Here is a 13,308-nt window from a genome sequence, read left to right as displayed (position 1 = left end):
CCGTCCTAGTTAACCCTCCATCAGTGGCTGCTGGTTCATTTGGTTCATTCATTTAGATTCTTTTGTTTCCTTTTAGTAAAACACTTTGTGGTTTTTATGTCTGAAAGGCACTATAGCAATAAAGTTTACATAAAGAGCTTAGTGGTATTTTTAAGTGTTTTAGTAATTTTACGATACTTTTATTGAATTAATGGGAGATTTAAATGTATTTAATTTTATCTTTATTTAATTGTTGCCATTTCAAACCTCCTGTCTTGTCAGGAACAAATCTATAATCTATAATCTATGATTGATGATCAGACCTGGAATTATTTTTACAAAGATCCTCCAACTGAAGCAGCAGAATATTAATGTTGGTATTAATATTCATGAGACTCTTTAACTGGTTAACCTGCATCCTGTTGCTTCAGCTCACATCTTTTATTCTTTATTCAGATTGGAGAGATGCAGGTTGTCAGAGATCAGCTGTTCTTCTCTGGCCTCAGCTCTGAAGTCCAACCAACATCTGATTCAACTGGACCTGGGCTGGAACAACCTGGAAGATTCTGGAGTGAAGGAGCTCTGTGGTTTACTACAGGATCCTGAATGCAGAATACAAACATTAAGGTAAGAAACCATGTTTTGTTCTGGATCTGATGTTTGTGATGTGAAAGTTGTGTTGCCACTAAACTGCAGACAGAAGCTGATATTCTACTGATCCACTCTGAGGATCTTCATGGTAAAGTCTGCTTTCTTCTTCTATGGTTTGGTCCAGTTAAAGTTTCTGTGTTTTATAAATAATCTGCTGCTACAGATGAAGAAATAAAAACACTGATCAGTGATTTTAATGTTTCTRATCTCTTTATAATGATAAATCATCCCTGATTCCTTAATCCTGTGACATCAGTGATCAGCTGATCTTCTTCTCCTCATCAAATCTCTAAAATCTCCTCTTTGCTCTGCAGTGACTCTGACTGACTCCAGGTCAGCCTCCATGTTTAGTTAGCTTTAGCTTCCCTGCTGTTAGCAGCTCTATGATGTTATTGTTTGCAACATTTCAGACAGTCAGAATCAGCAGGTTTTAAATGTTCAACCAGAAACTGAACCAGTTCACCTTAAAACCTTCATGAAATCAGTTTTTCTGCAGATTCACTTTGTAACAGTTCAGTTTATATTCTGTGAATAATTTGATGGAATTCAGCTGAAAATCAAAGTTCAGATCTTCAGTTGTAATAAACGTTTCCTGAGTTTGTTCCTGGACTTGGATCCACAGATTAATCGAGTCTCTGATTTGGACCGGCTGATCTGAGGTCAGAACCAGAACCAGGCGGCATTCGGACCCCAGTGTGTAGAAATCCCCTCCTTGTCAGGACTCTGGGCTGTTTGGCTTCATAGTTTATCATTTTTAATGTGTTTCACTAAGTCAGCCTGACCTGTTAACACATATTCTAGTAATTATTGATTATTGTCACGATGAATCCAATAATCAGATATTAAAAGATGAAGTAAATCTTTGTTAAATCTAATTTAACAGCAGTTTTACTATCTGCTGYCAACATCAGTCCAGGTTTTCTTATTGTACCGATAAAAAGTGACTTTCTAAGTGAACCTGAGGTTCTAATGTGACGTTACATTCAGAGTCATCATAATGAGTCAGGCTCACGTCTAAAACATGTCCACAGTCTTTATGTATCCAGTCAGGTCAACAGATGAACTCTGACCTTTGTGTTCATGACAGGATGTGACATCAGACTGTCTACCAGCTGCAGGAGCTCCGCCTCCGTTTGTTGAGACCAGGATGAGATGAGATGATTTTTCTGTTCATCTGTAAAGCTTCACTTAGTTAACCGTGTTAGTTAACCAGTACCTGGTTCTGGTCCTACAGTCACTTGGACATTAAATTTTCTCCCTGACTTCCTGTGTTTATGGCTGATTCAATAGTTATTAATAGTTATGAATTAAATAGTTTAGTTTCTCTGCTTTAATCTCCATCAGCTGATTGTTAGTTTGTGTGAATCTTGACTGATTTTCTGCAGAAGCTGAGTTTGTATTGATGGAGCTGACAGAGTTTCAGAGCTGAAGTCAGCAGGTTTTACTGAAGCAGCAGAAAATTAATGTTGGTATTAATATTCATGAGACTCTTTACTGGTTAACTGGTTAACCTGCATCCTGTTGCTTCAGCTCACATCTTTTATTCTTTATTCAGATTGAGGTGGTGCAGGTTGTCAAAGATCAGCTGTTCTTCTCTGGCCTCAGCTCTGAAGTCCAACCAACATCTGACTGAACTGGACCTGGGACTCAACGACCTGAAGGATTCAGACGTTCAGCAGCTGAAACGTTTTGTAAAGACTGTAAAGTAAGTAAATGTTATCAGTGAGTCCAGCTGCTGTCAGCATGTTGAACTAAACCAGTTGGGATCAAATCAAAGCTCCAATGTTCCCAGTAAGAATCTCTGAACACGACTGAAGGCCCTGCTGCTCTTTCTACTGGATGTGCTGCGTCACTGACTGCTGCTGCTGGAGAGAAGCTGGAAACTCACTGATCTGATCTCTGATTCTTTCTTCTCTCTGCAGGATCTGATCTCTGTAAAGAAGAGAATCGTCTCTGTTTCCTGCTGATCCTCTGAAGCTGCAGCAGTTTGAGTCTAAAGAGACTCTGACTGGATCCTGATGACCTTTGACCTGAATGGTTTTATATCCTGTTTTTGTGTCTGATATTGTTTTGTCTCTTTGTGTCAATAAAGATCAAATTCAAACTCAGTTTTGCTCAAATTTAAAGTTGATATTTTTTCTGATTCATTTTCATCCAAAAATATGAAATAAATTCAAATTTTTAAAATTCTTGAAATCACGTCAGTGACATCACTTCCTCTGAGAAGCAAACAGGAAGTAGATCATCCAGCTGTGCTGCTCCTTCATCCAATCAGACGCCATCTTTTCTCAGCTCTCAGCTCCTCATTGGTGCAGCAGAGCAGAACCAGCTGGTTCTGGTTCTGCTAGCTCAGTTAGCTGGTTCTGGTTCTGCTGCTAAGCTCCGCCCCCAACAGGAAGCTGGATGACGTCACACACCATGTTCAGCGCTGAGGGTTTGGTTCTGGTTCTGGTTCTGGTTCCTCCAACATGTGAACTGAAGGCGGCCATCTTGTTTCCAGAGACTGACAGTAGCTGTTTGTTACAATGAGATAAAAACTTTAATATTCTGATAATGTAGAAGAAACATTTTCATAATTACAGTGTTTCCATTAAATAAGAAACATTTAAGTCACATGTGAATAAATTTGTTCACATGATGAATCATTAACACGCAGCTCCATCATCCTCCCACTGCTTCCTGTCGTCTGTGGTTTTTGCAGTAGTAACTTCCTGTTGTTGATCATGTGATGCAAAAGTTTCATTTAATTTTGTTAAAGAAACAAATTTCAACAAAAACAAAAAAGTTCCTTCATCCAAAATGTTTTAACAATAATTTTTTAGGTTTTTTTTCTGGTTTTGTTTCATTTCCATGAATAAAATGTATTTTAAAAATGTCAAATTTCTCATTTATTCTGTGAATAGAAACAGTTGGTGTTGTTGGACGGGTTCATCAGAACATCTGATCCGTTTGGGTTCATGTTCCTGCTTTAGTCCAGAGAGCCAAACGCACAGACATGATGGGAATCAGTTCAGAGAGCAGCTGGCTGCTGGAACCGGGTCAGAACTGGGTCAGAACCAGGTCACATGGAGCTGAGTTCCTGGTTCCTGTTCTATCAAACAACAAACTTTCCTGTTAAAACCCTGAACTTTGCTGTTTGCCTTCCTTTTCTGTCTCTCCAGGTCAAAGGTCAAGCTTGAGCTATTCTGACTTTTCAAAATAAAAGGTTTTATTTCGTGAGACCCAAAAGAACCTCGTCTGGTTCCTGATCTGCTTGGAGACGTGGAGCAGAGTCCAGTTAGAGGTTTCCTCCAGCAGGAGGCGCCATCGTTTGATGCTGGTTGCCGTTTCCATGGCAACCAGCATCAAACGATCTCATTGGTTGAGACGTCAGCAGGACTTCCTGATCCATCCAGGATGTTGAAACAACACAACACAGTTTATGGAATTATAATAATCTGAGTTTAATCCTCATCAGACTCGGATTAAATCCCAGCTGGACTTTATTCACCACTTCATCTGCAGGATGGAAGAACTGGAGTCACATCACACCAGTGGAGTGTCCTAGTCAAAGCCCAGAGCTAAACCTGACTGAGGACTGATGTTTCATAAAGTCTGCAGATTAAAGTTTTTACACTTTTATTATCCTGAAAATAAATGTTTCCATAATTCTGATCAACTTTCAGTTGGTTTGTTTCTAAAAGTCATGAAGGTTTTACTGAGATCAGGTTCAGTCGCTGTTATTAAAATCATTTCAGTTTGGACCGGATCTCCGGTTCCGACCAGCTGTTTGGGCCGAACGTTTCCATCAGAACTCTGGAGGAACAATCAGAAACATGAGAACCTGGTTGGGTCCATGTGAAGAACCGAGTTGGTCCCTTTGGATCTGCTGGGGTGCGAATATTTTACAGCACTTAGAAAATGTGAAAATAATTATAAATATTCATAAAGTGTTTCATTAAAATGATGTTTAATGAAGCAGATCAGCTTTAAGGCTTCATGTCCTACGGGGAACCCTTCCTGCCAAACATCTCAGATAGAAAAACTGGATTCTGATGGAGGTTCAGACTTTAACCTGCAGGATTTGACCTTTGACTTTGACTAGGCCATCCTGTAATCTCTGGCTGGATGTTCAGGGTGGTTGACCTGCTGGAAGGTGACCTTTGACCTCAGCCTCAGCTGCTCAGCAGGATTTCCTCCAGGATTGTCCTGATTTAGCTCCGTCTGACCAGCTTCCTGTCCCACAGCATGATGCTGCCACCGCCATGTTTCACCCAGAGGAGGGAGAGAGAGAGAGGATCCCTGGATGTTTCCAAAAAGCTGATTTAGGAAACAATTCAGGGTGGAAACCATATCAGAGAAACTGAAATGAATAAAAACTAAATTAGAGAAACTTTTTCTGTCAGATTAAAATCCTTTGATGCTTTTAGTTTCTTCACTGATTCGTTTCCCTGAACTTTGATTCAGAAACAGAAGAACGGTCATGAAACGATTGATGTTGAATCAACAATCAAACATTTAGTCAACAGCTATCATTAAATTCATAGTTGATCACGTTTCAAATCTAAACAGGTCGAGATTTAAAGGAGCTCAGTGTTTCAGCTGTTTTACAGTTTTCTGGAAGTTTCCTTTACTGGAGCAGGAGGCAGCCGAGTGTGAAGGAGGAGGATCAGAACCTCCAGATCCATTTGAGCTGGAAACGGGTCGAGGGCCTTATTCGGGTCAGGGAGGATTGTCCTGACCCAAGTGGAGTTTCAGCATCTTAGCATCTTGTTCATTGTTGGAGTTCATTCATTTCTGTCTCTGTTCACCACCCAGGTCCGTTAACCAGTTTCAGGACCCGACCAGAACCACTCATTGTAGATTGAGAAATAATGAGATTTGGTTAGATATAAAAATGAGCTTTAATGCTAAAAGATGATCACATTTCACAATCCATACATATCATCCAAATGGAACATCAGGCTTCTCAGGTCACATTCACCGTCCAGCTCTGGGGTCAAGTGACCAGAAGCCAAGTGAGGCAAAGATTGTAGCAAGTTTAGCTTTTTATTCATCTCTGCAATCTGGACCCTCCATAAACTCTAATCAGTTTCAGTCTGTTTACATATGACTGCCAGTATATAAACATGGTTATGTAAGCTGCAGCATGTGAGGCAGAGGAAAGAGGCTAAAAGTGATGGAGGAAAATACAAAGTCTCTAACATTAAGAAAGAGGGAAAATGGAACAGGAGATCAATAGACGGATTGGCGCAGCGTCTGCAGTAAAGTGGGACCAGTCTGTGGTGGTGAAGAGACAGCTGGATCAAACAGGAAGGTCTCGATTTGCCAGTCGATCTACGTCCCTAGCCACTGCATAGGTTTAAGGGTCTTCACTGAAAGAACAAGATCACAAACACAAACGGCCAAAATGAATTTTGTCCATAAGGTGTCTGGGCTCCGTTAGTGATGGGATGAGGAGCTCAGTCATCCAGGAGGGACTCAGAGTAAAGCTGCTGATTTTTCACTTGGAGAGGAGCCAGCTGAGGAGGTCAGGCATCAGATTATGACGCCTCCCTAGTGAGGTCTTATGGGCACCTCCTACCTGGAGGAGGCCCACAGGGAGACCCAGGACACCTGGAAGGACTATGTCTCTCTATGGCCTGGGAACGCCTTGGGATTCCTGGAGGAGCTGGAAGAGGGAAGTCTGGGCCTCTGCTGACCCCTAAACCCGACTGGGACCAGGGGAAGATGATTGATTTAATGATTGATTGATTATGGGTCATGTGACCAATTAACTCAAAATCAATGTGAGATTATTCAGCTAGACAGCGTAGGTGAGGTTCCCTCATTTTTTAAGGTTTAATTTAATTTCAGCTCTTGGCTTATTTGAAAGTAGCTCAACAGGAAAGAGGACAATGAGAGAGAAGAAAGCAGTAAATGTCACCAGGCCGGGAATCGAACATGCGACCACAATACGAGGACCATTAACATTAATATTCTGTCCTACAATGCGGTTCGCTGGGCCCTTTTGTTTTTAGCCCCTCCCCCTTTATGGCCTCTGCGGCCCTGATGAAAATATCACTGAAGTAAATTAATGTAACAAATTTAGTAAAATTTCTCCTAAATGTTGACTTTTTACAGTAAGTAACTAGTTACTCCGCTGTTTGGGCTTTTCGGGGACCAGCTGGTCTGTCGGACTGAATCCAGTGGATCCCCGCTCCCCTCCCCCGCACGCGCCTCCACAGGTCGCGGCCTCGTGAACGCGCATAGCGGCGCGAGGAGGACATAAAGGTGCGCGCGCCCGGAGCTTCACAGAGCGAGGAAAAGCAGAATAATGAGGGACATCGTTCACATCCAGGCGGGAACCAGATCGGAACCAAGGTTTGGACCCGATTTAAGTTACATTTTAGGGTTTTATTAGTTTTCATGATTCCAAGTTTATTGCTAATAAAATCAATAATTAATATCGTAACTCTGACTGAGTTCTGCTGGGTTCGGGTCTCCAACTCACCTGGTTCCGATGAGTCCATCTGTTCTCTGCAGAAACCCGGAACATTTGAAACTTTACTAACTTAAACTACAACAGTAAGCAAATAAAACAATAAGACTAAATGATTCAAATATATTTTTCTATCTTAAATATTAATTAAAACTAAGAATTTAAATGATTCAGCTGAAAATGTAAAGTTTTAAACACTAATACTTCTTTTATCTGTTAATACTGAATATGCAAACTGTAAATAAACTGGATTTTATTTTATTAAATCTAAAAGTAAATTTGTTTTTGTGGTTTTTAACCATTAAAATGTGAAAATAATATTATAGGATGTTATTCAGTTTGAGGTTTTTTATCTGCTCTGAAGGACTGAGATGGTCAGGGGGCCCAGTCAGGGGGGACCCACCCTGCCAGCATGCCTAGGTGGGCCCCATGTGGGGGAAAGAAGGGCTGATATATGGGTCCCACATGGGTTTGTCCATGTAGGGCCTCAGCCTACATGGACAAACCCATGTGGGACCCATCTGGTCTGCCCTCCTTTTCCCCACATGGGGCCCACCTAGGCATGCTGGCAGGGCCAGTCAGAGGAATGTATTTAAGTAAAGAATGACTTGTTATGAACAGTTTTTCCCATGAGTTCATTTAATTCCAACCCAAGTTTCTCTTGAACTCTTCAGACGGTTGAACATCAATAAACGCTTTTAGTTCAGGCATCAAGATGTCCTGGAGCTCAGCAGGCCTCTGGACCCGGTCACGGGTTCTCCGGTCCGGTCCGGTGCTCTAGTCCGTCTGATGTTCACCATCTTGGTCCACCAGACCCGGTTCCTCCTGATGGGGAGCAGAAAAACAACGATTCGGTTCCAGCTTTGGCTGCTGAACCCGACATGAATCAGAACGATCGATAAACGATGAAGCAAAGATCTGCTGTCGGGTCGGTTCTGGACTCAGGAGTCGGTAGGAAGCGGCCAGGTTAAATCTGGTACCAGTTTAAATCTGGTACCGGTTTAACTCCTGGTACCGGTTTAAATCTGGTACCGGTTCTGTCCAGGATGATGGATCAGTCGGATCGGTTTCAGTTCTGGGAGGAGATCAGCGATGAGCACGGCGTCGATGCAGCAGGAAGCTTCGTGGGCGACTCGGCGCTGCAGCTGGACAGGATCAATGTTTACTACAACCAGGCGTCCTGTAAGTTCTGCAGAACCAGCCGGGTTCTGTCTGCAGGTTCTGGATGAAGCTGGACTCTGATCTGTCTGTGCAGCACATAAATACGTCCCCCGATCCGTTCTGGTGGACCTGGAACCAGGAACCATGGACAGCGTTCGCTCCGGAGCCTTCGGCCGGCTCTTCAGACCCGACAACTTCATCTTTGGTAAGACAGGTCTGGGTCAGGACCGGGACCTGGACCTGGACCTGGACCGGGACCGGGACCTGGACCTGGACCTGGACCGGGACCTGGACCTGGACCTGGACCTGGACCGGCACTCTGAAAGCTGACCTCTGACCCTGGATCTGCTCCAGTTTCCTGCTGACCTCCTGCTGTCTGCAGGTCAAACAGGCGCTGGGAACAACTGGGCCAAAGGTCACTACACGGAGGGGGCGGAGCTTCTGGACTCGGTTCTGGACGTAGTGAGAAATTCAGCTTTCAACTCTGGAAGAGCTTAAAATGGTCAGAAATAAAATCTAATAATCATCAGAACTTCTTTCATCAAATCTGATCGTAAATATTGAGAATAAATTTAAGCTGGAAATGTGAAAATAAATGTTTGAATAAGTTTATTTATAACCGTTAGTTGGAAGAAGAATCCATCCAGCTCTGCTTCCTTCACATGAAACGTCACCAACATCGATGGAAAACTTCAGATTCTGTAAAAACCCAGAGGACGAAACTCTGGATGGTTTTTCTGTTTCATTTGGGTCCAAAAGGCAGAAACTGAAGTAAAACTTTTGTTTTTATAAATAAGCCATCAGGTTCATAAACTTCTGTTTGACTTTAAATCACTGAGTTCTGGTTCTAACAGCAGAGCTGCTGTAGTTTTGGGTCCATCTTTGGTTCTGATGTTTAGTCTGCAGGTCCAGTAAGGGGGAACCGGTTCTCTACCGTCTCAGTTGATCCATTTCAGATGGTTTTTCCCTGCAGGGCTTCCAGCTGACCCACTCTCTGGGAGGCGGAACCGGTTCTGGAACGGGAACCCTGCTGATCAGTAAGATCCGGGAGGAATACCCGGACCCATCATGAACAGCTTCAGCGTCATGCCGTCTCCTAAGGAACCGGTCCGTCCGTCCGTCCGTCCAGGTGAAAGTTCAGAACCGTCAGTTCCCGTCTCCTCTGTGACTCCCAGGTTTCGGACACGGTGGTGGAGCCGTACAACGCCACGCTGTCCGTCCACCAGCAGGTGGAGAACATGGACCAGACCTACTGCATGACATCTGCTTCCGGACCCTGAAGCTGACCACGCCCACCTAGGCGACCTGAACCACCTGGTGTCGGCCACCATGAGCGGCGTCACCACCTCGCTGCGGTTCCCCGGGCGGCTCAACGCCGACCTGCGGAAGCTGGCCGTCAACATGGTTCCCTTCCCCCCGCTGACGGCGCGGGGCAGCCGGCAGTACCGGGCCCTGTCCGTCCCGGAGCTCACCCAGCAGATGTTCGATGCCCGCAACATGATGGCGGCCTGCGACCCGCGCGACGGCCGCTACTTCACCGCGGGCCGATGTCCATGAAGGAGGTGGACGAGCAGATGCTGAACGTCCAGAACAAGAACAGCAGCTCCTTCGTGGAGTGGATCCCCAACAACTGAAGGTGGCCGTGTGCGACATCCCGCCGCGCGGCCTCAAGATGGCCGCCACGTTCATCGGAAACAGCACCGCCATCCAGGAACTGTTCAAGCGGATCTCGGATCAGTTCTCGGCCATGTTCCGCCGGAAGGCCTTCCTGCACTGATTCACCGGGGAAGGCGTGGACGAGATGGTGACCGAGTACCAGCAGAACCAGGAGGCCTCGGCCCGGGACGACCAGAACTTTGAGGAAGAGGAGGAAGAGGAGACGATCGAGTAAGAACAGGAAATTAAAACCAGAGTAAATATTTCCATGTGATTGTTGGAGTTAAAATGAAATAACTTTATTTTTGTTGAACAGATTTAATTATCGGGTCAAAGGTTGAGAAATGATCCGGTTCTTTAATTCAGACTCATTTCAGTGAATCCCAACATGATTTATCCTAATAAATGTTTTAACTCATTAAATGTTTCAGTATCTTCAAACAAAAACACTATTTTCTAAATGCAAATTAAGAAATAAAACATTTAAACCGGTTGGTTCAGCGGCTCGTTTCTCTGCAGACATGAGTGTAAAATATTCGTTTCATCGCCACCTGCTGGCCTGGAGGCCAAAAGCTGCTGCAAACTTTCCTGGTTTTTCTTTTTAAATCTGCTAAAACGTTTTAGCTTAATTGTTTTTATTTTGATATGCTTAGAAGTAACACTATTTTTCTGTGGTGAATTTAATCATCTCTCAAACTCAACAGTTAAAAGCTTCTTAATGATCAAATTATCATCTGATTATTAAAAATCTCCATCAGGTCAGTTTATACCTCAGAAACTTCCTGTAAGAATAAAACTTCAACATTTCCTGCAGATTTCTATATTAATATCCAAAAAGTCCAATATTTAATGTAATGATGAAACAGAAGCAGCAGAAACTTGTTTCCAGTTTTTCTCTTTTCTGCTGGTTTGTGGAGCTGAATGGTTCTGATCCGATGGATCCTCAGGTTCTGCTCCATCAGCAGTCGGTTTATTTCCCAGCGGTTCTGTTTGTGTTCAGGATTATCAGCGTCAGACAAAATGATCTTTGTTTCTGCAGCTGATTCATCAAAAGGTTTCAGGTAAATCATCTCTAGTTCATCTTTACAAACCCGACGGCTCAGAAAGCTACATGGAAACATTCAGGCTGAGATTCTGTCTTCAGATATTTAAAGTTAAAACCTGATTTTATTTTTATCACCGTTTCTGTTAAAGCTGCAGATTAAATAAAGTTTTTCTGCTCCAACTAAAACTAGAAACTTTGTAAAGTTTTCATCCAGATCAGAAACTGATGATTCAGCTGATATTAAAGTTCAGTTCTGCTTCAGTTATCCAGGAAAATCAACTTAAATAAAAAAGTTTTAGTTTTTTCTTCTCCTTTCTGACTTATTGTGATGTAGTTCAACAACCAGCCACCAGGAGGAGCTGCAGCACAAGCGCTTCTCCTCTCAGGTGGAAAAATCCGGTTCCGGTGGATCTTGGAGCTGAATCAAAGTTAGAAAATCACCAGAAAAGTTATTTATTACAGTTTTATAACATCTGGACTCATTTCTCACACCGTGGTCACATTTAAAGTGTTTAATTTCTGGTGATTCTGGTTTAAAGCAGTAAAAACGAGAAAATTTGGTCTGAATTATTTGTTATTGTTAAAAAAAAGATTCTAAATTCAGAAACGTTGGTGAATAAAATGCGTCTGAAGAAAATGAGACACCAGAACAGAATCAGGTTTTATTAAATCCACTGGGCCTCATAGAACCTCATCAGAACCTCAGAATCATGCAGAAGGAGCCCAGACCCGGTTCTGAACCCAGACTCTGTTCTGAACCCAGACTTGGTTCTGAACCCAGACCTGGTTCGGAGCCCAGACCTGGTTCTGAACCGAGACCCTGAACAGAACCCAGACCCGGTTCTGAACCCAGACCCTGAACAGAACCCAGACTCTGTTCTGAAGCAGACCCGGTTCTGAACCGAGACCCTGAACAGAACCCAGACCCGGTTCTGAACCCAGACCTGGTTCTGAACCCAGACCCGGTTCTGAGCCCAGACCCTGGACAGAACCCAGACCCGGTTCTGAACCCAGACCCTGAACAGAACCCAGACCCGGTTCTGAGCCCAGACCTGGTTCTGAACCCAGACCCGGTTCTGAGCCCAGACCCTGAACAGAACCCAGACCCGGTTCTGAACATGGATCATGTTCAGTTTGAAACATTTCTGGATTAAAAGGATTTTAATCTTTGTTTCTGTCTCTTATTGAACATAAATAAACATGAAGTCAGTAAATCTGGAGCAGCTGAAGTAACGAGGTTCTGGTTCTGGTTCTGGTTCTGGTTCTGGTTCTGAGCAGCAGCAGCTTAACGAGCTCAGATAATTGGTTGCAGTGAGGAAGAGGAGGGAGCTGCTGGTTCCACCTTCATCACTCCTCTTCCTCTGGAGACGAAGATCCAGAAAAGGTTCCAGAGGTTCTGGTTTCATCCGACACATAAATCAGTTGGTTCCTTCGTTTCCCTCCCAGTCAGACGGATTGACCTTTGACCTTTTCAGTGATTTTATCTCAGGTTCCTGGTTTAAACCCATAAAAACCCAAAGATCCGTTTTTGACAGCAGATTTAATCTGCAGCTCAGATTTGAAACGTTTTTCTCTCCTGAACTGAACTCGGATTTCAGCAGAACTTTCTCGTTTCCCGTCCAGAACCAGAACTGGAGTAAATGTTTGATGAGGAACCGAGCCGATCGGATCGGATCCATCATGAGCAGCAGATCGATGAACAGGCCGGATGAAAACCCGGTTAGACCAGCTGATCCGGTCCAGACACCGGGACCGGGACCGGGTCCGACTAACTGAGCTCCACCAGCAGCGCCACCTACTGGTTCCCATCTTCTCCTCCTGATCTGCAGAGAAATCCTGAATCGATTGATCAACTAATCCTGAATCGATTGATCAACTAATCCTGAATCGATTGATCAACTAATCCTGAATCGATGAATCAATAACTGGAGGATTCAGACTAATGAAGGACTTTTACTGAAATAACATCCAAACTTTAACACAAACTGTTAAATAAATATAAATATTTTACATAAAGATGAAAACCAAACTTTTTCTCCTGCTGCAGCTTCACCTGCTTTTATTTTATTTTCTGATTCAAATGATCAAACGTTCATTTAACTAAAGATGTTTTGACCTTTAGGTAATAAAATGTTGTTTATATCAGATTCAGAGTCTCTGGTTCTGATTCTTTATGTTTTTATTTATATACATTATAATTACAGAAACATGTTTGACTGTAAAGATAAAATATTTGGATTGTTGGTTCAGGAACAGCAGCTGGTTTCATTTCTGCCCTGTCAGCTGTTTATTATTATTATTATTATTATTATTATTATTATTATTATTATTATTATTATTATTATTTAATTTTATT

At 43.1% G+C, this 13,308-nt stretch overlaps 1 protein-coding gene across 1 annotated transcript; it reads left to right on the top strand.

Annotated features, from left to right (window-relative positions):
• The first annotated feature begins 6,866 nt into the window (after window positions 1–6,866).
• On the top strand, window positions 6,867–12,974 carry LOC103456962 (tubulin beta-5 chain). The gene is given in 13 exon segments (XM_074186842.1): window positions 6,867–6,972; window positions 7,765–8,041; window positions 8,136–8,272; window positions 8,346–8,456; window positions 8,634–8,735; window positions 9,211–9,312; window positions 9,315–9,358; window positions 9,427–9,505; window positions 9,508–9,546; window positions 9,549–9,785; window positions 9,788–9,880; window positions 9,883–10,138; window positions 12,576–12,974. Coding segments are annotated over 11 exon segments (1,224 nt in total). The 5' UTR covers window positions 6,867–6,972; window positions 7,765–8,041; window position 8,136; the 3' UTR covers window positions 12,601–12,974.
• Window positions 12,975–13,308: the final 334 nt, after the last annotated feature.

This window comes from Poecilia reticulata, linkage group LG20 (assembly GCF_000633615.1).
Source record: "Poecilia reticulata strain Guanapo linkage group LG20, Guppy_female_1.0+MT, whole genome shotgun sequence".
NCBI classification, from domain to species: Eukaryota; Metazoa; Chordata; class Actinopteri; order Cyprinodontiformes; family Poeciliidae; genus Poecilia; species Poecilia reticulata.
The sequence above is the reverse complement of the archived record's forward strand: the minus strand, read 5'-3'. Positions and strand labels throughout refer to the sequence as shown.